The 24,953-nt window shown below is 49.8% G+C and overlaps 1 protein-coding gene across 10 annotated transcripts in view; it reads left to right on the forward strand.

Moving 5' to 3' along the window:
* Positions 1-19,877, forward strand: part of EXTL3 (exostosin like glycosyltransferase 3) — a 158,124-nt gene extending 138,247 nt beyond the window's left edge. For 9 of the 10 annotated variants that reach the window (XM_069805511.1, XM_069805507.1, XM_069805506.1 and 6 more), the window contains 4 exons: positions 8,906-9,033; positions 12,522-12,666; positions 13,686-13,814; positions 15,755-19,877. In XM_069805511.1, coding sequence (XP_069661612.1) covers positions 8,906-9,033; positions 12,522-12,666; positions 13,686-13,814; positions 15,755-15,964 — 612 coding nt within the window. In that variant the 3' untranslated portion in view covers positions 15,965-19,877. The remainder of the gene's footprint in view (positions 1-8,905; positions 9,034-12,521; positions 12,667-13,685; positions 13,815-15,754) is intronic. The other variant, XR_011328571.1, reaches the window with a different exon arrangement.
* Positions 19,878-24,953: the final 5,076 nt, after the last annotated feature.

A 24,953-nucleotide genomic window follows, 5' to 3' on the forward strand; every position in this document is an offset into this window, starting at 1 on the left:
TTACGGCTGCACCTCTCATGCAGGTGGATCCCAGCAGCCTGGATCTCTTTCCAGGATGGCTTTGGCCAGGGTAACGGGGCTCGTTTAGGGCATCTGTGTCCATTTATCAGTAACTTCTGGATTTGAGTGTTCACCCTAGGATAATGGCAGAAGGTCGTTGTCTTAACAAACACCTTAAAGAGCTGCTTTCTGCATCTGTGATTTTGCCTTTGCATCCCAAGTTTTTTAAACATGAATTATGATAAACACTCACAATCAAAAGAACATCCATTTCTTTAGAAAATGCCAATCTGCTAAGATCTGCCAGTGCTGGTGATGTTTCTGGAAGGAGCTTTAAGACTGTGTTTACACGTGTGTCAAAGTGCAGGGCTGCAATTTCCCCTGGATTTGCAGCTCATCAGGAACTGTCAGAAACACGCTGTAGTCCCATGTTGTGCTGGACTCATTTGTTCGAGTTTTTGAGTCCGGGCTGGGAATGAGATTGTGATTGCAGGGAGGAAAGGTGTCATCCCAGGGGCTTGGTAACGGTGGAAAGGCCATGCTAGCATCCTATCTTCTGCCTGCTGCCTACCCACAGAGCCCTGGTAGCCTGGCTGTGTGCCGGGAGGAGCATCGTGCTGTATCAAGTGAGACAGGGTATTTTATTTCTCATGAAATGAAGAATTGCCGGCTGAGCTCAAGGCTTGGATCTGTGCTTTTCAGTGTGTGGTTTTGGCTTTGGAAAGCAGGATGCTGGCCAGTAGGAATTGGATAAATTTCTGTCCTTTGCAAACAGAGAGGGGTTTCTCATGGTGGGAGTTGAGATTGGCAGGAGGAAACAGTTCTGTGTGGGCAGGGCAGGACCCCAGGGCTGCCCAGTTTGATGCTGCACTTTCAGGAGGCAATTGATAGTTTTCGGTAAGCACTGCCGTAGTTGTCCTTGGTAAGGGCAGTTAAATAGATTTGAGGTCTGGGCTGAGAGCCACGGTGATCTTGCCAGCTTTTGTGGAGTGTCTTAGCTTGCCCAGGAGCAGGTAGTGATAAAATGCTGAGAAAATTGAGGGAAAAAGACTGCAGTCTTGGTCAGACCCATGTGATTCACATGAACTTCATCTAACTGGGAATGGATAGAGGGCTGGAGAGATTTTTGGTGGCATCTGTAGCGATGGCAGCAGCTTCTTTGGCTTCTCCTTGGCAGCTGCCTTGGCAGAAAGCTTGGCTTCTCATCATGCAGCCGACATGCACATATGGTGCCTGCCTTGGGACCGGCCTATTCCCTCTTTTCAGCTCCCTGACATGTTAAATGGGGGAAGATAACAAAGAGCACAAGAGAAATCAGGATCAAAGTCATCTTTAAGAGAGTGAACCTCAGGTGCGTAGTTTCCATATGGAGCCTCTCCCGATGCCAAAATCGCTGCTGTAGCTGGGATGTTTACACTGTGCTGTATCCCCATCTGACATCCCAAACTTGTTGCTTGATTTCCAGCTGGTCAGTGCAAACCCATTCTGACAGTTGCACTCCCCCAAAAATACATAGCTTCAAGGATGCTGCTGTTTCATGGGACCAGGCAGACTTGTCATCTTCCTCGTCTGCATCTCTGGTTGGATTTGCAGAGAAGCAAGTGCCAGTCTGATCTAACACCTCGGTTGCAAAGGGAGCAGGGAATGGAGTCAGCTGTGGTTAAAAAAAGATGTGATTTATCCTGCTTATGCATAATGTGAATCTGCACACCATAACTCCTTCTAAGGAGTCTTGTAAATATTCTTAGCACTTGTATGCTCATGCATAGAGGGAAGGGACCCTGGTGTATCTGGTAGTCTGCAGATCTTAAGGGTTGATCTGGGCAACTTTCTTAATCGGAGGATGTCCGAATTTGTCCAGACTAGGAGTTGAAAATAAATGCCTGATTACAGAATAGTTTCAGGGATACTTGGTACCTGCTCGTTGTTCCCCTCTGCTGGAGTTTGCTATCTCCCAAAGTCTGCTAACAGAGCCCTCCCTAACCTCTATTAAGCCTAGTTTGGCTGATTTTTAATTGCTTTCCTTTCCACATTGAGCAACTGTGTGTGTTATGAGCCTGCAGGCGCATGGGAGAGCTGGAGAAGTCTTCACTTCCCATGTGCTTTCTGCAGAAAGAAAAAGCCATCATCAAGGTGGACAGGAAGCAGCCTGAAACGAGGATGTGGGGATATGGGTGGGATGAAGTTCATTAGCTCCCAAATGTGCAAATCTCACCTTCCTTGATGGGTGGGGATGACGGTGGCACACCGATGGCACACCAAGTGGTCAGACTGGTCACCCGTGATTTGGGAGATGCATTACCGCTTTTCTTTATGGACGGGATCTGAACTCCTACCTGCTCCTCCTTGCAGAGTAGAACAGCAGGGTCCTCATTGGGAGCTTTGCCCCAGATGAGGTTCCGGACAGAACCCACCCGTGAGGTCAGTACTGTCCCCATTGGGCTAAGCTGAGTTTTGCAGAGAGCTTTGCTCTGGTTCAGCGGATCAGTCCTTGGGACAGCGGCAAGCGAAAGGACACAACCCTGGAGCCTCTGGCTAGAGTGCTCCCCTGCAAAGCAGGAGACTTGCTTCACTGAATCTTATTAATAAAATGCTCAGAGTTGGTGCCAAGAAAAGGGATTGGCAGTGTTGTAAATCTGCATCCTCCTTGGAGGACTGTGCTGGCAGGAGCTCTCGGCTTTTAACTTCGAAGTGTAGATCGAGGTCAACTTTTCAGGCAGAAGAGGCAGATGCATTTGGCTCCCATGTCTTCAGTGCCGTAATTCTCAGCTGCATGGTGAAAGGGAGTTCGTGGTGTCCTCATCCCCACACTGCCTATGGTGCTGTTTTTCCCCAGCCCATTTGGGTTGAATTGGCATGTATTTGGAAATGACGGAAATGGATCCTTTTCCCAAGAGCTTGTTCTTTGTCTCACCAAATTATCCAGCCCTCCTAATGGCATCCTTCTGGCTTTTTTCTTGTAAAGACCTGACATGAGCAATGAGATTCCTGGTTTCTTGCAGAGTTTGCTCTTTGCCCAGAAATCAATCCAGCTCACTAAGTTGACCTGTCAAAACTTCTCCAAGGGCATAGGCATTCTTCATGTTTTCACAGTCAAATTATGTGACACTTAATTTAAAGCTTAAGTATAAAGCCTCACTAGCAAGGAGATTGCTGGAAGATACTGATTTTACTGCATTTTTGTATTTATGTATAAAAACGTACTATGAAGTATTGGTTAGGGACATTATTGCTGGGCAGTCTTTGGGTTTATGCTCTGTTTTAGTTCTTGCTAACGTTTTTAAGATGCGTTTGGCTAACGCGGCTATGAACAACACCAGGAGCAAATGCGCTTGCATAGAGTTGTGGGTTTTTTTTGCTCCTTGAGTCAAAAAAACCCCCATGTTGTGGAACTGAATCACCTTGAATTGCTGAAAGGAGCAGAAACTTCTAATGTGGTGTGTTGCGTGCTTGGAGGCATTTTAGGTCTTGCAGTTTGTCTCAAAAGTTTGCAAACTGTTTCGGAGGTTGATGATTTTGAGCTGGGGGCCATTTAGCTGACAGCAAAGTGTTTTAAAAAAAATTATTCCCAAGGAAAAGCCCAAAATAAGACAACCAGAAGTACATGCTCTGGGATTGTTTTGAGCCTGGAGGCGGTGGAGTTTGGATGCAGGTGCTACCACTGATGCTCTGCTCAGTGTTCGGAGGCTCAACATTTGCTGTAAGGGAAGGTGGCTTTTTCGTAAATGCATTTGTCTCTCTCTTGTAGCTCGCTGGCTGATTTCATGTCCTCCTCGCTATTTTAGTCTCCTTGGGTAAGGGTAACTGCTGACTCTATTTTGCCGGAGTGCAGCATTTCAGTTTTGCTGAGGGAACGTATTTTGTTCCATTTTGACAGAGCTCTTGGCTCGAGACTGTTGAGAAACAAGATTGTGGCAAAATCAGTCATTAAAATGATGGAAGGGCAGGAGAAGCAGGCCTGGGTGAGAGATTTGAGACCTCATTCTCACTGAAAAAGAACTGAGAGAGGGTTTGGTTGTGGCACCTGGGTACTTTTATGGGGTGGAAGAAGCCCACTGAGGACCAGCAGCTGGGAGCCAAAGGCAGATAATTCACAACAAGGAGCGAGTTGTTAACATTTGAGAGTGAACATCTCCGAGGAAGGATGGATTCCCTCACTGCTGATGTCTTCAATTAGAGACAGGGTGCCTTTCTGGCAGAGATGCTTCTGCTGGCCACAGCTCAGGTCTGAGACGAGGTCCCTGTGACCTGGATCATGCAGAAGGTTAATGTAGGTGACTTGAAAGTCCCTTTTGGCTTAACTTACTGCTGTCAACCCCACTGGCGGTCTGCTGTTGGTTCTCCAGAAAGCATTACAGTTCAACCAGTGCCATGAAGTTTGCTCTCGTGGCTTTGTAGTTTTGTCTGAGTTGTCATTTCACAGCTGCTTTATGGTGCCATGTGATGAGAGTTTTCCAGAGGAAGGGTGGCTGCATCAAGTCCCCAGGTCCACCATATAAGGAGGTCACACAAGATAATCAAGTGACCTCCTGTGGCCTGTAAATCCCTGAATTTGGCAACATAATGTGCCTCTTGTCTGTACATCATATGCAGTCACCATAGCATCTGTTGGCTTTCTCCACACTGTCCCACACGTGGTGGAGGGAGATTAATTTGTTATTGCTGGAAGAGTGGAAGAGTGCTTTGAGATACCTGTGGCCGAGGACGTGGTGCAATAAGGTGTCATTCAGCTATATTTTAAGTGTGTGATGAAGTCATGAAAAATTGTTAAATCTCATTTAATGCCATGTGAGGGAGAGGGTTAGACTTTTTTTATACTTTGCTGGTATAGTAATGCTTCTTTTTTCAGCTGGCCTAATAAGCTTCTGAGTATGCTTGTGCCCATAATGTCCATTTCACGCTTGAGAAATCTGGTGTTTTTAGAGGCCCATTGAAATGTAAAAACTTTAGAAGAGAGAGAAATGTTTCAAGTTCCTGAATCAAATATTCTTCCCATTCCCTCTAACCTGTTTTTACTAGATTAGTTGCTTGTATTAAAGTGGAAAAGTTTCCCAAAAATTCACTTTTATCTTTCTCAAGAGTTACATTTTCTGTCTGATAACATGATGCCCTTGTTTCTGCAGCTCAGGATGCAGTGTATGTGGTCAAGATCAAAACCTGGTCTTGTCTGGGGAGGCACCACGCTTGAACCATCTCAGGGGGACAGAGAGATGGGAGGAAGGTTCCCATCATTTCCATCCCGGATCGCTGCTTGCAGGTCCCCACGCGCTTCCTTGGTGTAGTTGCCCAGGGGAAGGTGCAGGGATTTACAAAAGCCACTGAATAGTTGTCTGATGACAATTAGCTGCATCCTAAAAGTGCTGTAGATCGGGATAGTTTCTTTGAAAACAAGGCATCAAAGGCAATAGCTTTGAGTTGCTTCTAACGTTTGCTGGAATTAATGTGATGAATTGTATGTGCTTATCAAGGCTTGGAGGCATCCAGCTCCTTTGTAGCATCCTTCTTTTTAGGGAAGAGTTTAATGCTGGTGCACTGATCTCTCTATCCTCTGGGGTCCCCAATTTCAGACGTTTGAGGTAGGATCCGCTTCACTTTCTCAATTGACAGTAGTTGCATCATGTTATTGTTCAGCAAGTTACAGGAAAACAAGAGAATCAATAAATTTGCTGGGTTTTTCCTTGGGATATATTGATTTACAGGCTGCTTAAATCTTAAATACTCCCAGATGAAAGGCAGGAGTACGCCTATTTTCGGTGAAACGCAAAAGCTGAACGCTGACACTTCCAGACCTGCAAAGCTTCAGACTTGATGGAGTAACTGGAAACATGCCCGTTGCAGAACTGGTGCTGAGTTTTGCTTCCTGTCCAGATCTTTACAACGCAAGAACGTGGACCTGACTCCAAAGCTGAGGTGAAGAACGGCCCTGACTTTGTTGGGTCATTGGACCTCTGAGCTAAATATCACATCTTTACCTCTCCCTCAATTTTGAATAGCAGCCAAAGCTCAGGTCTGGCCCTGGATTCTCTTTCATCTTTTGCACAGTCTTCTTGGAAATGAGTCGACACAAAAAAGTACAGTTGCGTGGGGGCTCGCCCTGGCAGCAGCTTTAGAAGTGGCTTGACCACAAAATGCAGGACAGTGCTATGGGAAAACCTCCATGCTGCCATTTTCAGCTTTGGGGAGCAAAAATGAGTTGATGTTCGTAGACACGGTATCTGAATCTTTCCTGAGAAGCTGAGATGACCCACGGTGAGTAGGAGTCTGATAAATTCAAAGTGGTACCCACTTCCCAGCGCATCAGTGAGGCAGAGAGGGGTTTCTGCTGCTGCTCTTTTGTCCTTTGTCCATCCATACATCTTCAACTAGCAAGGCAGGACCTTGCCTGGAAAGCATATCAATTTACTATGGACTCAATCCAGTGTCCACTAATCCTAATGAGTAGGACACCCAAAGACTTCAATGAGATCAGGCTTTCTGAGGAAATACCATCGTAACAGCAGAGACACAGTGTGGTACATGCTCTTTAGCAGAAGGCTAAATTATGTATTGGGGCTGGTTTTAGTAAGTTTGCAAACTTCTTAGAAGGTGGGATCTGCAACGGGAGGTAAAATTTGGTGGTCATAGGACTTCATCAGGAGAAAGGTGCTGCTTTCAGAAACTCATCTTATATTGTTGTTGAGCTGGAGAGAGTGATGACCAGTTCACAACTGGTCCAGACTGGAATTTACTGGAGGGGCCCTTGCCTGTGTCAGAAACCATGAAAGCTACTCTCAGGTGGTTTTTGCAAATGCTGCTGATCCTGAAGTCTTCATGAAGCAGCTGAGAGCTGGTGTGCAGGGTGGGTTGCCCATGTGCTGAGTGGGAAAGGAGCTGGCCAGGTGTGGGAGGCAGAAAATTTCCTAAGGCGTTTAACTTCTCACATAATAAAATCAGATCCTGTAAATGCAACGATGCACTGGGTGATTAATTAGGAAAGAGTTGGAATTTGGGCCTTATGGCTCTTAGTTAAGAAGGTGAAATGCTTCTGTCCCACTGGAGGCATTCAGCAGCGCCCACCAAGGTCTGCTTTGCTGCCCCATGCGATGTTCTTGGTTTTGTTGTCGTATTGGTTTGCCAAAGTGCTGTTCCAGTCTAAAAAGCAACTCTGAGCGGGGCCCAGCTGCCCCATCTCGAGCCACAGCCCCTGTTTCTGAGCCAGCAGATTTGGTCCTCCTGGTGCAGCTGCAAGAGCACTTGGGTTTGCTAAAACCATTTACAGATAAGAGCCTTGGCGATGTAGGAGAAATTTTAAATTCTCCTTGTCGACAATTTGGGGACCACTCTTGGCTCCTCTCCTTTCCTGGTTGATGCATCCAGAGGATGCCCGCAGCCTGTTGGGTTGGTGATGCTTCTGTGGAGGTGGTTTTCTCGAAGCCTGTGCTGGCCTCCTTCTGTCCAGGTCTTCCTTGGCCTCCTGGGTCAGTGCCTTAGGGCCACACCATTCCAAACCTCCTGGTTTTTTGATTCCTGTCTTACTAGCTGCTTCCCCTGAATCGGTGTGTGGAGTTGCCTCCTCTCCCGCTTCCCTCCTCATCGCCCATTCCCACTGTGATCCCTGCAACTGCTCTTTTCCAGCAGTTTCCAGATAGAGAAGCTATCCCTGGAAGCATCTGCTGGCTCACGCTGACTGTGAAAGTAAATACAAACGCCGTGCTGATTTTTGTCATGCTTTTCCACCTTGGGAGGGAGAGGGGGAAGAAATTCCTGCACCGGCATTGTCTGTCTCTGCTTTTGCCTTCTCCTATGGCTACTAATTGCATCGCAGCCCTCCTGGGGTGGGAGTGCTGCTGGCTCGGCTCTGGCCCTGCTCCACCACGGCTTAGAGCTGCATAATTTGTTCACCTCCCTGCAATAAATTGTTCATGCTTTTGATAGATCTTCAGTGAAATATTTTAATGCGTTCTTGTCAAATGTTCCTTCCCCCCACCCCCAGCAGCTATTGACAGATGAAAGCACTAACACTGGCTTTACATGGGAATTTAATCGTACCAGCTGTCATGCAGATCCCCAATACAAATATTTTCCACTGTTAATGGTTTCAGTGTGGCCTTTTTTTGTGTGATCAAATGTAATCTTATTTAATGGAGTTTTATTGCTGTGACGCCTTATTCTTTTCACCAGGCTGGACTTTATTTTTAAATCAAAAGAGATTGTTCAGAGGAGAGCCAGAGAAATGACTGGAGGGATTGAATGGGACGGGAAGCCCGGGATGAACTGAGTGACTATAGATCAGCCAGGGCAGGCGAAAAGTGTAAGAGCAAGGGAGAGAACAGGTCCAGCGTGGAAGGGGCAGTGAAGAAGAGGGAGAAATTCAGTGCGATTTTACATGTGTGTGGCTGGGGATAAGGGAAATTGCACAGGCCGGGAGGTTGGAAGAGTTTTAAGAGAGGGAGGCATTGCAAACGAGTTGTGTCCAAGGCAGAAATCATGGGTAGGTGCAGAAACAATTCAGTTTAGATCAGCACTGGAGAAATGCTGCTAGGGCTACTTCTTCAGGGACCATAGCAGAGACCAGCTGCAGCTGCTGTGTTTTCCTCTCTTCATTACTGCAGAGCCGCCGTCCTGCGTGCGAGAGGGCAGGTGACCACAAGCCCAGCCATTACACCTGGTACCTGGCATCATGGGGCTTGGGTTCAGCTTCGGCAGTCCTACAAGACGGGCAGGAGGCAGCAGGTAGAAAGGCTGGAAGCTGGAGCTGGTGCCGGACTGAGCGGATGCTTTTTTCTTAGACAGCATTTCTCCATCACAGGGTCTCTGAAGCAGGGTGAAAATGCTGGAGCACGCAGCTGGAGTGCGCAGCCCCAGCCCCTAAATCTCTTCTCTGGGCATGTAGAGCCACCGTAACTATTGTGTGTTCATCTCTTAGGTTGTCCGCACAGAGAAGAACAGCCTGAACAACCGGTTCCTGCCGTGGGATGAGATTGAGACGGAGGCCATCCTGTCCATTGATGACGATGCTCACCTTCGCCACGACGAGATCATGTTTGGGTTCCGGTGAGTAGCCTCCACGCATGTAGGCTTTAGACCTAAACTGATGTTTTCTGCATCCAGGGTCTGCCCAGGTGTAGCATGGCCTTATGGCTAAAGCTGGGGCCAAAATTAAGGCTAGCACATTCCTTCCTGTGGCTTTCCAACTCAATTTCTTGGAGGCGTAATAAGCGGTAATGAACAGTTTAATGAGTGCAGGCAGGTGGGCTGATTTCAGGTTGTCCAGGCAACCCTGATTCTCGCGCTTCCTAACCTTGACTCTTCAGCTTTTGTTGTGCTGACAACGTTCCCTTCATGGTTTTGGGAGTGTGTGGCTTCCTAGGGTGGAAGGAAACTGGAAAACAAATCCAAGAGGCTGTTGCACTCTATACTTCATGTGCCGTTGGCAAGGCCAGGACATTCGCAGCTGCTGCAGGACGTGATGCTCGTGTGCTCGCGGTAGACTGCCATCCTCTTTGCTCCGTGTGACATTGGGATGTGACAGCTATTTTGGTGGTTTTTTTCTGCAGAGCATGGAAAAGACAGATGTTACACAGAAAAGGCTGGTGCTGGTTGTTCTCATTCCCACCCCCTTTCTGCTTCAGTATCTATGTTTTCCCTTGACTTTGCCCTGGCAAAAAGTTTCCCAATTATGGGGCCAAGGGAGAAAGCAGTTATGTGGGCTTCTGCTGTGGGAGGTTTCTGCAGGCTGCTTCTGCAGCTCGTAGAGCGAAACCTCGCCGGCTGCCAAAGAGGTGCCGGGGAGTGAGGATGGCACGAGGAGAGAGCGCTGGCGCTTGTTTGGCTGCGGCTCATCAGCCCGCCAGCCCAGGAGCGGGGGCTGTGATTGCTAATCCGAGAGCACCCAGCAGCTGGCTGGGGGCGGGAGACGGGGACCAGCTCTCCACTCTCACCAAAACGTGTTGGCTCATGTTTGGGAGGAAGATTAAAAGGCACAAAATGCCTGGAAACCCAACAAGCTCTCTCTGAGAGATGACAAATGAGGTGTTAAAGTGATTAAAGCAGGGGAGTAGGCGTCAGGACTCCTGACTTTCCCTTCCATGCCCTGTTTCAGGCTCTTTATCTGAACTTGGCTGTTTTCTCCCCCTCTTTGGTCTCCGTTTTCCTTTGCTCATCCACAGCGCCTGGCTGAGGCTTTACCAGTTAGCCCTGGAGAGCATCAAATGAAAATTATAAGTGCCGCATATTATTCTCACTCATATCCCTGCTTACAAACACCTTGTTCCCGCAAAGTCTCCCTGTGTTAACGCATTCTGCCAGGGAAGAGACAGTGTCTCGGCAATTGAGTGAACCTCTGCCCATAACAACTGTGTTTTGTCGAAACTTTGCTTCAGGCTGTAATTCTTGGGGCAGGAGCCTCTTCTTGCTCTGTTTGCTGCTCAGGAGAGGGCTGGAGGCGGGCACCCCGAGCAAACCTTTCTGAGGAGCACACCCAAAACAATTCTCTGGAGAAATCCTTATTTTTCTGGCTGAGCTGGGAAGGAAAAAGTGTCATGTTCATAGGAAAGCGAGGCGTGGGAGAAGTGAAAGGGAATGAGTAGTTTCGACTCTGGCTTTTCAAAACAATCACGCTGGATTGACAGCAACCGCAGCAAATAAGTGCTTGCTGGGAGGATAGTGCCAGGGAAGCTGCTGGTGGTGTTAATTACTCAGTTTTCATTACCAGGTTATATCAGAGTTTCATTAATTTGAGTAGAGGATATAACAATAAACACATCTTTACTCCTGTCTGTGTCAGTAAGTGTAATGAAAGCTCAGGGCTCTTGGAAACTCAGTCTCTTCAGCAGCCCAGCATTGCCCTGCAGCCATTGCTTCTGTACCTCTCCATGGGAACAGGGGTTGTGGGAGGAACTCGCATGCACATGAGGGGAAAAAAGCAAAAAGGCCATTTTCTGCCCTATTTTGTGCCTGTGAAGAAGGGAAAAACCCTTCTGTGTCCAACAGGCTGCCGCCTGGGACTTGTTTCTTGTAGTCTGGAGTCACTTGGACAGGGAGATGGGATCAGATGATCCAAAGGAAGCTGGCACCCCTGTCAGTGGAAGCTGGCTGTATTTCCCAGGTTAGGCATTAGGCACTGACTTTGTTCTTAATTAGTCCTGTCAGTGTTGCAGCTATCCTGTGGGATTTTTCTCGAGGAGAGTGAGCTTCAGAGGAGAGCAGAATATTAAGCAAGTCCACGCTTTCACATGCAAACCTCACGATTTAATTCCCTATGGCTCAGCTGTGAGTGTGTGTTAGGGCGAAGGATGTGCTTATGGCCCCAGAGGTTTTTCCCATATGGACAGAGCCTGGGAAGCTGCTGGGTACTGGTTTGGAATGGGAAGCTGGCAGTTTGGCACTCCACATCCTCCATCTGGAGGCACCAGGGTCTTCAGCATCTCAGCAGCTTTCCTAAAGGGAGCTTGATGTTACCTCAGCTTTACAGAGGAAGAAACTGAGCTTGTGGGAGATGGAAAGTCCCAGGGATTTGGGGGAAGAGGCCAGGAGGTGCTGGGTTGCTCCCAGGCCAAGCCTTGGCTGCTCTGGCCTTTCCATAGAAGGGAAATAAGAGAGAAGCAGCGCTGGCGTATGTGTTGTGCGGTGATGCCCCTGCATGGGCTGCGGGAAGCTGGTGGCAAATCGAAGTTTCCCATCTTGCTGGATTTCCCTGTCTCTTTCTCTGCCTTTCCATCCGAGGTCTTATGTTTTCCATTCTCTGTGTAATTCAGAAACTAATTTTGGGCCACTGGGCTTTTTTGTTAGTTTTCTTTTAAACCTACAGAACAGCCCTTAGAATTTAGAAATGCCCTAATTTATGAGGTAGTAGCACTTTCCCTGTGAAAAAGCAACTTGAACATGCCTCTAGGAGAGGACCAAGGTGAGCAGCTCAGCTTTGTACCAAGCAACGTTGGTCTGTGCTTGGGAGAGCTGACCAAGGTGTGCTTCAGTTCACATCTAATAGCTCTTAACCTTTAACAAGAGAAGGTCAACAAATTCTGCCTGTCCATTAAAGGCAAGATTTCTGCATTCACCCCTTTCCTGCACTACAATAGGAAAGAAATCAGAGTTATCTCAGGGTGAGACCTTGTTCAGGTGTCACTCAGGCAGCTGTGACAGCCAGTCGGTCCCTCCCACCAACAGTGGAGCTTCTGTGCTGAGGAGGTGGGTGAGTTTGCACTGCACAGCCTATGTAAAAAGATGTCTTTTGCATGTTGGAATTCTCTTTATTTTTATTTTAAAAAAATAAAATGGACTTTAAAGCAAGGTAATTGGATGCTTTAACTATGTTAATCCTTTTTGCCCAAACTACAATGTATGTTGGCCGTTCTTTGGACGAGCAGTTGCCAAACTTTTTTATGTATAGGCATCTCTTATCACTTGCAGCCCCACCTTGGGATCTGGTCCATTGGCATTGAGGGCATAGTCCTGTGTGTAGTGGTTCTCAGCCAGAGCCGTGCTCATCTCCAGACAGGGTCCCCAGGTTTGTGTCTCACTGAAAGGCTTTGTGTTTGCAGTGTCTGGAGAGAGGCAAGGGACCGCATCGTTGGCTTCCCAGGGCGCTACCACGCGTGGGACATCCCCCATCAGTCCTGGCTCTACAACTCTAACTACTCTTGCGAGCTCTCTATGGTGCTCACTGGTGCTGCCTTCTTCCATAAGGTGAGATTTTGTCACCACAAAGCCCTGAGCTTTCCCTTCCTTCTCAGAGCAACCAGAGTCTGTATGTTTGTGGGGTTGGGTTTTGGGGGTTTTTTTTGTTGTTGTTGTTGTTGTTGTTGTTGGGTTTTGTGGTTTTTTTTTTTTTTTTCCTAAAAAGAACACGTTTTGGAGCTCACCACTCCTTTTCCCTCCCTTTCTCCAAACTGAAACACAGCCAGCAACTGGTCTGTGTCCCAGCAAGCGGTCTCCTCGAGGAGCTGCCTATGCTTGTGCCATGTGAGAAGCACCACGGCACTGAAGCAGGTGGATGGAGACTGGGGCCAAGCGTGTTTCAGCAATGCTCTCAGTGAGGGCGAGGCGGGCCATGGGATTGCCTGCCATGCGTCTTTACTGCAGCATCTTTAACAGACTCAAAAGTGTTGCAATTTGCAGGGAAGTCATGGGTTTCTGCAGCTGCCTGGTGGCACAGGTTGGCTGGTAGGTGTGAGAGGTGGCTGGTTTCTTTTATGTTGGAAGGGAGCAGTGCCAGAAGTGGCTCTGTGATGTGTGCCTCTCTGTATGGGAGAGACAACAGTGGGCAAACAGGCCTTGAGAAAAGAATGGGCTGTTTTCCCAAGGGGAATGTCCTGAGCTGTCATATCACGGTGGGAATGTAATCCACCAGCTACTGCTGCCATGCTGACTCTGCAGCAGCAAAGACAGCAAGATCTGAGGGGGCTGAAACCGTTATTTCTCAACTTCAGAAGTTACAGGAGCCTTGGGACTTGGTCAGGGTGGTGGCTGTGGGGTAGATTTGCTGTGGCTACAGTAGATCTTCTGGATGCAGGATTAACTCCATTATGGGGAGTCTCTCCACTGGCGTCCTTGACCTCAGTCAGACATGTCCCAGCGAGTCGTCTTGATACTCACCTGTGGTGCCACGACTGCTCCAGGCCTGGTGCAGATGGCACCAGCGATGGTGGGCACTTGCTGCTTGGGACCACCTTGAGCAACGTTGTGCTTTTTTATCCTTTCCCCAGTACTACGCCTACCTGTACTCCTACGTGATGCCGCAAGCCATCCGCGACATGGTGGATGAGTACATCAACTGCGAGGACATCGCCATGAACTTCCTGGTCTCTCACCTGACAAGAAAACCTCCCATAAAGGTAAAGCGCCGGGTGGACGCTTGTACTGGTCTTTGTATTTCTGGAGAAACAGTGGTTTGGTTGATGTCTCTGAAAGGCAAGAAGCATGTCAGGAGGCTGCTCTAGGGGAAATCCAGTTCCCTTTATCTCAGCGCAGAAGCTGTGCTGTGCAGTATGTGCTGCCCTTGCCAAAATCTGGCTGCACTGCCTCTCTGAAGTGCTGCATTGCAAGCGTGACATGCTCAAGGCTGTCAGCATGGCCTCTGGCCTCGAGGAGATGTAGTGTGTGTTCAAAAAGGTGTGAAAACTCACTGTAACCCCTTAGAAGCAGTCAAATCCCTGCCATGGCAAGCAGATGAGTTGGGGTTTGACTTACACTGCAGCTCAGACTGGAGGGTTTCCTGGCTTAGCAAAGGCCCTTCTGAGCCTTCCTTCCCAAAAAGGAAAAATTTCTGTATTTCCATAACATACAGCACAAGTAGGAATGATTTTCTTGCTGATTTCGTGTAGCTTTCCAGAGACATTTAGACTTATCTGTGTGCGGAGGGCTGTTGGTCTAAACACTGCAGCCTAGCTGAAATATTCCTGCCCAGTGATAACAAATGTATGTCACAATTTTGAGCATGAATTTTGGATGCAGATCATTCTGCTCTTTATTGCTGCTGGCAAACTGGTCTTTACAGCCCTGCATATGTCTCACTGTCGCAGGCCAGCTGCCTTAGAGATGGGTCTTGGCCGTAAATACGATGGGTGGGTTTTTCCGTGTGGTGTTCTTCCCATCTGGAGCTACTATGAAGTGGAGGTTGTAGAGTTTGGTGCAGCTGAGAGGAGAATCAGACCAAAACCAAAGGGTACTGCAATGGGATGTCTGATGTCTGATTCAACATGGACAGGAGGCCCTTTAATCAGTGGGTGGCCCCTCAGCACCTCCTGAAAACAGGAGCCCCCTCCAAAGATTTTCCTCTGGGTGCCTAAAACAAGAGACACCCCAAATTGCTAATTCTTCTGTAGCATCTGTGGCCAGCGGGTCAAGGGAGGGGATTCTGCCCCTCTGCTCCGATCGGGTGAGACCCCACCTGGAGTCCTGAGTCCAGCTCTGGGGTCCTCAGCACAGGAGAGACATGGACCTGTTGGAGCGGGTCCAGAGGAGGGATACAAAAATGGTCAGAGGGCTGGAACACCTCTGCTGTGAGGACAGGCTGAGAGAGTTGGGGTTGTTCAGCCTGGAGAAGAGAAGGCTCCAGGCAGACTTTACAGCAGCCTTCCAGTACCTAAAGGGGCTTGGAAGAAAGATGGGGACAGACTTTTTAGCAGGGCCTGAAGCGATAGGACAAGAGGTAATGGTTTTAAACTAAAAGAGGGGAGATTCAGACTAGATATAAGGAAGACATTTTTTATGCTGAGGGTGGTGAGGCGCTGGCCCAGGTTACCCAGAGAGGTGGTCGATGCCCCATCCCTGGAACCATTCAAGGTCAGGTTGGACGGGGCTCTGAGCAACCTGATCTGGTTGAAGGTGTCCCTGCTCATGGCAGGGGGTTGGACTGGATGACCTTTAACGGTCCCTTCCAACCCAAACCATACTGTGATTCAATGATTCTATCTGTAGTCTGTGAAAGGAAAGGAGTTGGTTTCTCAAGGTCTTTTTTTTCCTGAAACAGCTTCTCAAACATAAAACCAGAAAAAAGTAACTAAACATTAGTAGATCATCATGTCCCCCCCTTAAGTCTCTGCTCTGACAGAGCTGATGTGGACCATGTCCTTCCTTGCCTGGACACCCTCCAAGGGACACGTGGCAGCCAGGGAGAGCACGGCCAAATCTGTGCCCGGTCTGCGGCATGTCACGCAGGACGTCAAGCCAAGTCCCCCCACGCAGTGCCTTGGGCACAAGCAGGGTGTTCCCCCCGGCTGCGGGGTGTTGCAGGCAAACGTGTCAGCGACCATCTTTGTCCCTCTCATTCCAGGTGACCTCCCGCTGGACTTTCCGCTGCCCCGGGTGCCCCCAGGCACTTTCGCACGATGACTCTCACTTCCACGAGCGACACAAGTGCATCAACTTCTTCGTCAAGGTGTACGGGTACATGCCCCTCCTGTACACCCAGTTCCGTGTGGACTCGGTCCTCTTCAAGACCCGCCTGCCCCACGACAAGACAAAATGCTTCAAGTTCATCTAGAAGCGGGCGGCAGCCGGGCGCCCTCGGCTCTCCGAACTTCAGCCGGAGGCGGGTGAGGGCAGAGGGTGGCTTTCCTGATGGGGCTGTGAGTGCAAAACACCTTTTGCTATTGACTCTGGCCTCCCTCCCGCGGAGCAAAAGGGACGTCCTGGATTTGGACGGGCACGTTTTCCCCTCCCTTCCCGCTCTCCCCACAGCACCTCGACTGAGCGACAGGGAACAGGATCTCACGGCTTCTGTAAAGACACTGCCTAGGATCGTACACTGAGGAATGGTGTGTTGGCTAGTAGCTCTGCCCCTTTGCTAGCCAAGGGCAGCCATTCTTTTTAATTATAATTATTGTTATTTAAAATGAAAGTGTTTTAGATTTGCCGCGTGAGGCTTTTTTTTTTTTTTTCCTTTTCTATTCTTCCCTCCACCCTACCCACCCTGTTTTCCCCTCTGGAACTGTCTGCCCGCTTGAGGGGGACTGTAGCAAGGCCAGGTTGGAGGTGTTTGACTGCAGAGAGGTTATTCCCAGTATCAAGGCAGCTTTTCTCCCGCGGGGCAGCCCTTCTCCTCCCCTCCCGCGGGGCAGCCCTTCTCCTCCCCTCCTGCATACCATGTCCTGGCTCGTCTTGCCCTGTGGCTACTACTGAGGACTTTCAGGTGTTGGCTGGTGATGAGCTCTTTGCTCTGCTCTGCTCACCACCCTGAGCCCTGCCCTTGGAGAGGGGCGAGCAGGGAAGAGGTTGGCCCCGGAGGGTCTTTTCCCAGCTCCCAGCACTGCACCAGGTCCCGTGTCACAGCCCTGGGGGAGTTTGGTTGCCGCGGTCTCATTCTCAGTGTCCTTTTTCCAGCCCACGCGGCACACTGCAGGTGCTGCTAAACCTCTGAAGACAGGGAGCACGTTTGGGGCTTGGGAGTGATCCATCTGCAGCACAGCAGGGGCTAGCAATGCCCCAGGCTCGTGCGTTCGAGCAGGCTGCCTTGGCCTGCGGTTTTCTACAGCCGCTGCAGCACCAAAGGCAGCTGCGAGAGCCCTGGAGAGCTGCTCCGGCAGCACTCCGAGATCGGCTGCATGAGCCTTTGCTGAGAAAATAAACCTCTTCCCCAGAAGCATCCAAGCGTGGACGCAGTCTGCCGAGAGTCAGCTCTTCGCAGTGCCCGGTCGCTGCAGGGGGAGCAGGCACTAGTTCAGCTTTCAGCGCTGGTGCGATGGCAGTCGGGATATCGGGGCCTTCTCTTGAGATCGCTTCGCATTTTTGCAGAGTGGCGGAAGGAGAAGACACTGAACCCTTAATCTGTACGCAGATAAGCAGAGCACCAGCCCAGCCTGCCTGTGCTGGAGCTGGGGCTGCACTGTGGGCCGGAGTCCCTGCTCTGCCCCGTCCCCCATCCCAGGACGAAACGTGCCCACGTCAGGTTTGCCCGTGGGCCTCAGCGTAACTGCCTTAAACCCCCATCCCGTCCACACTCATGCCATGGCCTTGGGCTGTGTTCGAAGGTTAATCCAGCCAAGGCCTTTCCTTTGCGTGAACTGGGAGATGCTGCTGGGATTGCCTTCACGGGGCTGTTTTCGGAGTTGGTGTCTCCCACCAAAGCGAAACGCCGTCACGTCCGTGTGATCGCCCGACCTCTGCGCTCAACTCGCTGCTCCGTTCTGCTTCAATCCTGGCCTGTAAGAAGAGGGAAGGACACAGGTTGCCCTCTCTTGTGTGATGTTCTCCCTCAGTGCATCCCAGATGTTTAAGAGCAGCCTGGAGAAGCTCTTGCTGGGTAGATGGTGATTCATCTCAATGTCCCCGGTTTTCCTGGCCTGACTTCCACTGTGGCAGGTTGCAGCTCAGCATCCCGGCACCCTGCAGCAGAAGGATGTTACCACCTGGTTGTGTCCCAAAAGAGGAGCAGCGGGGATGGTCCATCAGCAGCTCCTGGGCTCACTCGTAAGGTCAGCCCTGTCCCCACTCCTCCCCTGCAGCCTGCACCACGTTTTTGGGGTGTTACATGGCCTCTCCAGCTGTGCTTCAGCCAAATTTTCATGTCAGCCCTGTGGGTGGGGGTCACCGACACTTGCTCCTTGGTAAGGGGAAGGGAAGGGGCAGCCTGTCCCCAGCAGAGCCAACAGCTCGTGCCTTCACCAGCACTACAGACCGCACCGAAATACGATCAAGGTGTCTTTTCCTCTCTGTATGTTTTTTTTTTCCTTTCCACTCTCTTTTTGTTTTAACATCAGGTGCTTGAAACGGAGCATGTGAAGGGTCAGTCTCTTGAGAAATGCAACTGGAGACTCCTGTGAGGCCCTGAAACACCTGGAAGGATGTTTTCTGCCCCTGCTCAGAGTGGAAATGTGGCACTCTTCAGCAACTGCACCAGCTTCAGCATCCCTGAGGGGCCTGACACTCCTCTGCTTTAATTCTCCCCTCATTAACAGGTGGTTCGTTACCAGCGATGCGGTCGCTCACCTACAGCACAGGTCCCTGGTGTCATCCAAGGGTGGAGGCAGCTCTGCCTTCCCCAGCCCTCTGCCCACATGGCAAGAGTCAAAAGGGAGTAAGGACGGATGCCAGCAGCTGTGGATTGCACTTTATATAAACAGAGATACGCTTCTCGGCAACTTGTTTTGAAAAAACCTTAAGGGGAATTTCGTTATTCTGGTGAGAGACAGTAATACAGGGAGCTTGGAAAAGGGGGATGTGATGTGAAGTATTTGCGTTGGGGTTTGCGTCGGTGGGGCTTGGGCTTTGCTGTCTCATTGCTTGGCTGCAGTCAGAGCTGGCAGCTGACCCAAGGTTGGGGGTTTCATCCTTTCCGTTGGTGCGTTTCAGTTCAAGACCAGTAGAAATGGAGAGATCAGTGGTGGAAATCCAAATTCTTGTTCTTCCCAGGCTCTTGACGCGCTCAACTCTTGCTTGAAGTGTTGGTTTTTTAGGAGGATTGCCAGTGCTGTGGTAGCCAGGGGTCGGGTTCAAAGTGTCGTGGTTGTGTGGGGAGAGGCTGTGTGACGGGATCGCTGTGTGGGTTGTGGGTCGGTTTCCTCCTTGCTGAGACCCCCAAAGGGGGACGATGTAGGGGGCGAAGGGGTAAACAGGTGCTGGGAGTCGCTGACGGCAGCTGCTTGGGGGGGACACGCTGGGCAGCAGCAGCGTTGGGAGGGATGGGGTGCCATAAAGAAACTAAAAGCCAGCGAGAGCATCGCCTTGCCCACCTGCAGGGCTGGTGCTGTCCCTCCCGGTCCTCTGCTGCTGTGGCTCTTTCCGAAATCTTCCCAAATAGCCCCCAAAACCCCTCCGGAGTACAGACCCGTGATTCACAACCCGACTTTCTGCTCCTGAGACATCCCTGGATCTGAGCTGTCCTTAGGCTTCCCTCCACCATCAGGGAGGAGAGGGGCATTTCTGGAGAGCGGTCCAGCCCCTGCCACTGTCCCCAACATCCTCCCTTGCTACCTGTCGCTCTCCTGTGATTTTCAGGGGGTCCCAGGGCAACTCCGAAGCTCAGGTTAGGTTGTACGATTCATCCCAGCTCCAGCACAGAGCAGCCTGGGGCGCGTGATCTCCGCCACCCCAGCCTCGAGGAGAGGGGAAGGTCTCTCGGTGGTTGCACCTTTCCCAAGGAAAAGGCCTTTTCCCCTTTCCAACATTTCTGCCGCTTCACCCAGCACCAGGGGTTGCAGGTGGCAGGTGCGGAGCGAGGTCTTTTTCACGTTTGCTGTAAATAGCATCGTCTGCGGTGACGCGGACCCCCCCCGTACCCCATTCGTGTCGCACAGCCCCTGCCCTCCCCTGCGCCGTGGTTGTGCTAACTGCTCTGTGAGCACCAGGTTTGAAAAAAAAAAAAGGCAAAAACTGAGAGAAAAGAAACAGTCCTTCAACACGAGCACAATGTTGAGTTTTTTTGTAAAAGGATCCAATAAATGGAGAGTTTAACTTGAGAGCGTCTCCGTGCCTGCTTTGCCGGGGGCTGGGACCGGGACAGGGCTTGCAGCAGCAGTGCTGCTCCATGGTGACAGGGCTCCCCGAAAACAAGCCTCTCCCCAGGCTTGCACTTCCCGAGGGAGCAGGGGCAGGTGAGCTGGTCCGGAATAGCGGAAACCCCTCGGGGATGGCAGTGTCTGGTGCAAAACCCTGTCACATCCCTGGGTGAGGTCGTGGCTGGGCCAAGAGAGTCCCCCCAGTCCAGCCCCAGGGGGGTTCAGAGCCCTGCGTAACTTCACGGGACATCACATCCCAGCCACTACGGGGACAGAGGGCTGCTGGTGGCACTGGGGACATCTAGCCAGGACGGCAGACCCGGGGGAGGCGGAAACCCTTCGATTTCTGCATTGCTGATTTAAATCACAGCCAACCAAAAAGCACCTTCTCCAGAGCCCTGCTCCGCTTGCAGGATCCGGCCCTGGGGCCTCTGCCCTGCAGTGTGATGCTGAAAGCCACCACGGCATGAGTTGTCTGGGTATTTCTAGGCAATGAAAATGGCAGCTGAGCCGGCGGTGGGGTTGCAAACCTTCCCATCCCTGCCTGGGATCCTGGAAGAAGGAAATTTAGGGGCCACTTCCTACAGCGCTCGCAGGCATCGCTGGCTTGGGGAATGCTCCCGGTCCCTCTCCTGTGGAGGCTGAGGTGGAAAAAACAACCAGGTGGGTGTGATTTCTAACCAGATTTCCACCAGCTTCAACCCTACAGGGAGGAGCGGACGAGCGGAACAGAGCTGGCTGTGCCGTGGGCTTCCCTTTCCATGCTGGGATGGAAATCCCGCAGGATTTCCTGGACACTGCTGGATTTCCTCTCTTTCCTTTTCTGCTGCTTTTTTTTCGCCTTTCTTCCTGAGCAGCTGGCTTCCTCCGTGGACACTTGTTCATCCCTGTGGCACCTGCCCTTGCTGCTGTTCCCCTGGGAAATGTGCCCTTTATTTTCCCTACTGCCTTGGAGTAATGGCTCATCCATAATGGGAGTGTTTGTGCTTAGTTTTATTTCCAGGATAGGTTTCAGGGAAATCCCAAATTATTTTGATCCCAGAAGGGAGAAGGTGGGTGTTCTGCCCGGGACCTGCCTCCCAAATGCCTGGGGTCTGTCCCCAAAATATTGCTGGGAGGCAGGGGCATTGCTAACAGCGTTAAGGGCACAGAAAACCACACTCAAAGGCACTGACCTGGCTGCAGTGGTGAGACGCTGTTTTTTGGGGGGGGGGGGGTCTGGCTCCTCGATGAGCCCAGCAACATCTTGGGCACTGGCTCGACCATAGCAGATTTGCTCGTGAGGCTTTACCAGCCCTTACACAGCAGATAAATATCTCCTGTTAAAGCAAATAATTTTTACAGCTGTAACTAATGTGACCTTGGTGAGACCAGTCACAGCATCATGGTTCCTGTTTGGTTTTCTTTTTTTCCCTATAGGAGGGTTTGTACCTTGGGATGGAGGAACAGGCACTGGGGAGAGGTGGAGGAGGGGATAAATCCCCCTAATAATTCATTCCCTTCTACCACGAGGGAGGGCAGCGGGGAAGTGCTTTACACTCCACTCCCCTACGCTAAATTTTTCCCTTTCAGATGACACATTCCTTGATAAAAAGCAATTATTTCACTGAAATTGCTCCCTGTGTTTCTGTTCTGCCCATCAGTGCCATAAAAGCAACCAGCTCCTGCAAAAGCCCAGGTAAAGGACCTGCAGTCACCAGCGTGGATGCTTGCACCCTCCCATGGCCCTGCCTTACACCCCGGCCCCACTGAGAGAGGCAGGAAGAGGGCAATTACCACCTGGGGTTTTTTCCCAGCTGGAAATGCAAGAAAATACTCCTGCAGGGCCAGGCACCAGCAGCATCACAAAGCCGAGGGTCACATTGGGTCCATCATTCCCAGGTTAATTAGGTGACCACTTTTCCACCCATGGGCCAGGGCAGCGAAGGTACCACGACATTGCTTTCCTGTTTAAAACAAACAAAAAAGGCTTAAATTCAACAGCGTGGTCATGTGGGGAGCAGGACTGGCAGGGAAAGGGGAGCGCTGGTGCTGTGGGGGCATTATAAATCCCTACAGCCGTATAATTTCTGAGAGTGCATCACTGGGCCAGTGCTAAGCGATGTGCAGGATTTATACATCTGGCTTGCTCCCTGTGATGGGCTGTGAAAGATTTTAGGAAGAAAAATGGGATTTTACCCCCAGTGTTTTAAGAAGTTATTCTGGAGCAGTTAGCAGTCTGAAAAGCAAAGAGCTGCTGCATTTCCACGGGTGCCCAACACCCAGCGAGGGTCACCCAACCACCCGCCGTGCTCCTTGGGTCCTGCTTTTAACCCCGGGGCAACGGCACTCAGCTGCAGTGGAAATACAAAGCTGGAATAGAACAGAACAGAGTAGAATACAGTAAGAATAGAATAGAACAGAATAGAATAGAATGGAATAGGAATAAGAATAGAATGGAGTAAGAAAAGAAGAACTGAACAGAACTGGAATAAGAATAGAATGGAGTAAGAAAAGAGAATAATACAACAGAACAGAATAGAACAGAACAGAGAAAGAATACAATGGAGGACAAATAGAACAGAATAGGAATAAGAATAGAATGGAGTAAGAGAAGAGAATAATAGAACGGAACAGAACAGAACAGAGGAAGAATACAATGGAAGAAGAATGGAACAGAATAAAATGGAACAGAGGAAGAATACAATGGTGGAAGAATGGAACAGAATAGAATAGGAATAAGAATAGAAAATAATAGAACAGAATAAATACAATGGAGGAAGAATGGAATAGAATAGATTAGAACAGAATAAGAATACAATGGAGGAAGAATGGAATAGAACAGGAAAGGATAGAATAGAACAAAACAGAATAGAATAGAACAAAACAGAATAGAATAGAGGAAGAATACAATGGAATGGAATAGAGTAGAAAAGGATAGAACAGAATACAACAAAATAGAATAGAACAGAACAGAATAGAATAGAGGAAGAATACAATGAAGGAAGAATGGAACAGAACAGAATAGAGGAAGAATAGAACAGAATAGGAATAAGAATAGAATGGAGTAAGAAAAAAATAGAATCAAATGGAGTGGAATGGAATAGAATAAAATGGAATGGAATGCAATAGAATAGAATAGAACAGAGGAAGAATAGAATAGAAGAGAGGAAGAATGGAATGGAATATAATGGAATGGAATAGAGGAAGAATGGAATGGAATGGAACATTTTCAGTTGGAGGGGACCTACAAGGATCACCTAGGCCAACTGCCTGTCCACAGCTGACCAAAAGTTGACATGTATTACTACTTAGGGCATCAGTTGCTCTGGTCTTGGCTTAAACCCCCTGGGCGAAGCAGGGTTTTTCCCACGGTGCAACCAAATGGCTGCAAAGAGGTAAAGAAGGAATTGGGAAAGTGAACCAGGCAGTTAGCACCGCCGCAAAGCACCTGCAGCCACCCAGCAAATGCATGTGCTGGGGCGATGGCAGCACTCTGTAACTTAGAGGCTCAAAATAGTAAATACTAAGAGCAGTCAGAGGGAAATGAGCAGTTATTAGCCAGGCAATTAATAAAAGACCTATGCTGCACTCAGTGTTGTGCCTGCAAGGGAAGGATAATTGTCACTGTTCATTTTAACCCGCTAAGTAATTTAATGTAGTAAAAAAAAAAAAAAAAAAAAAAGAAAACAACCCTCAATCAAGCATCACTAGTCTTTGCGAATGCCTCCCTGGAGCCCAGCTCTGCCCTGGGGATGCAGTGAGTCCTGGAGCAGCACTATGGCACAAAACCAACAGGCTTTTTTTTTCCTTTTTCCTTCAAGAATAAAAAAAGAGAAGTGAGGTGTGACAGCCCTTCCTACCACCTTGGTTTTAAAGCCTTTTGGATGCTCTCCTTGCAGGCGTTTCTTGGCAGAGGGCCCTGCTTTCTTCGTAGCTGGTTTTTAAGCTCTCACTCTGCACATGTTTTGCTGCCAACATGATAATAACAATAATTAAAAATAAGACAAGTTGTGATGTCTTTGCATATGGTTGGGCTTCTCCATGTAGCACCACGCAGCATGGGGCTGCTTTGCTCTGTCCCTCACCCTTTTTGTTACCGAGTAGCTATTAATATCAAGAAAATAATAATAATGCAAAGTTTTAACAAGAGGGAGGCCAGTGCTTGCACCTTTGGTTATTGCTGCAATAGGACCCAGCTGGTTGTTAGAGGCTTTCTCACCAGGGAGTTCATCACACTGCATTATGTCCTGCCTCAGGACATGCACTGGCGTACCTTTAATTACCCACGCCAGCCTGGTCTCACCACACTCGAGATGGAAACATCAGCCCTCCATGTGCTCAGGGGCAAGGAGAGGAATGTGTCCTAGGGACACTCGGGGACAGCCAGTGATAGAGCCAAGGGAGAGAAAAGATGGAGGAATAACTTAATTTTTTGCTGTAATCGAGGCAAGGAGCGTTTAATTGTTTAACCCTGCCAGTAAAAATGCAGCAAACTGATGCCCTGACTTCTGAAACGGGTTTGGGAAGATCGCTGCCTCGTAGGGCTGAATTTTTCTCTCTTGATTTAGGAGCCTGCTATGTCGCATCAGCTCATGGGATGGATGCAGGATGCAGCCCCACGATCCTTGACCCTAATGAAGCCTTGCCCAGGGCGTTATCTGCCACTGGTTCCTGGCCAGGGCTGCCCTGTGCTCCCAGGCAGCGCCCCATGGCCCCCAAGTGTCCTCGTGGGAGAAATACTGTGTCCCCATGGGCGAGAAGCCCCTGCAGCCCACAGAGCTGCCTCCTCGGAACATGGGTCCCCACGCCGTGCCCAGGAGAGCCCCAAGGTCATAGGGAGCGACTTGGCTTGTTCCTTGTGGGCCACAAGACTTGGTGACAGGTCCCCAGAATGACGGGGCCCAGGCAGTGGGTTTCAAGCAGTAGGTCCTAAGTGATGAGTCCGAGACCATTGGTCCCAGGTCCCCAAGAGATTGGGGGGGGGAGGGGGGGGGTGTCCCAGGTAATGGGTAAACGGGGACCTGTTTGATCTGACTTACCTTCTTCTTTGTGAGC

This window comes from Haliaeetus albicilla, chromosome 18 (assembly GCF_947461875.1).
Source record: "Haliaeetus albicilla chromosome 18, bHalAlb1.1, whole genome shotgun sequence".
Classification (NCBI taxonomy): domain Eukaryota; kingdom Metazoa; phylum Chordata; class Aves; order Accipitriformes; family Accipitridae; genus Haliaeetus; species Haliaeetus albicilla.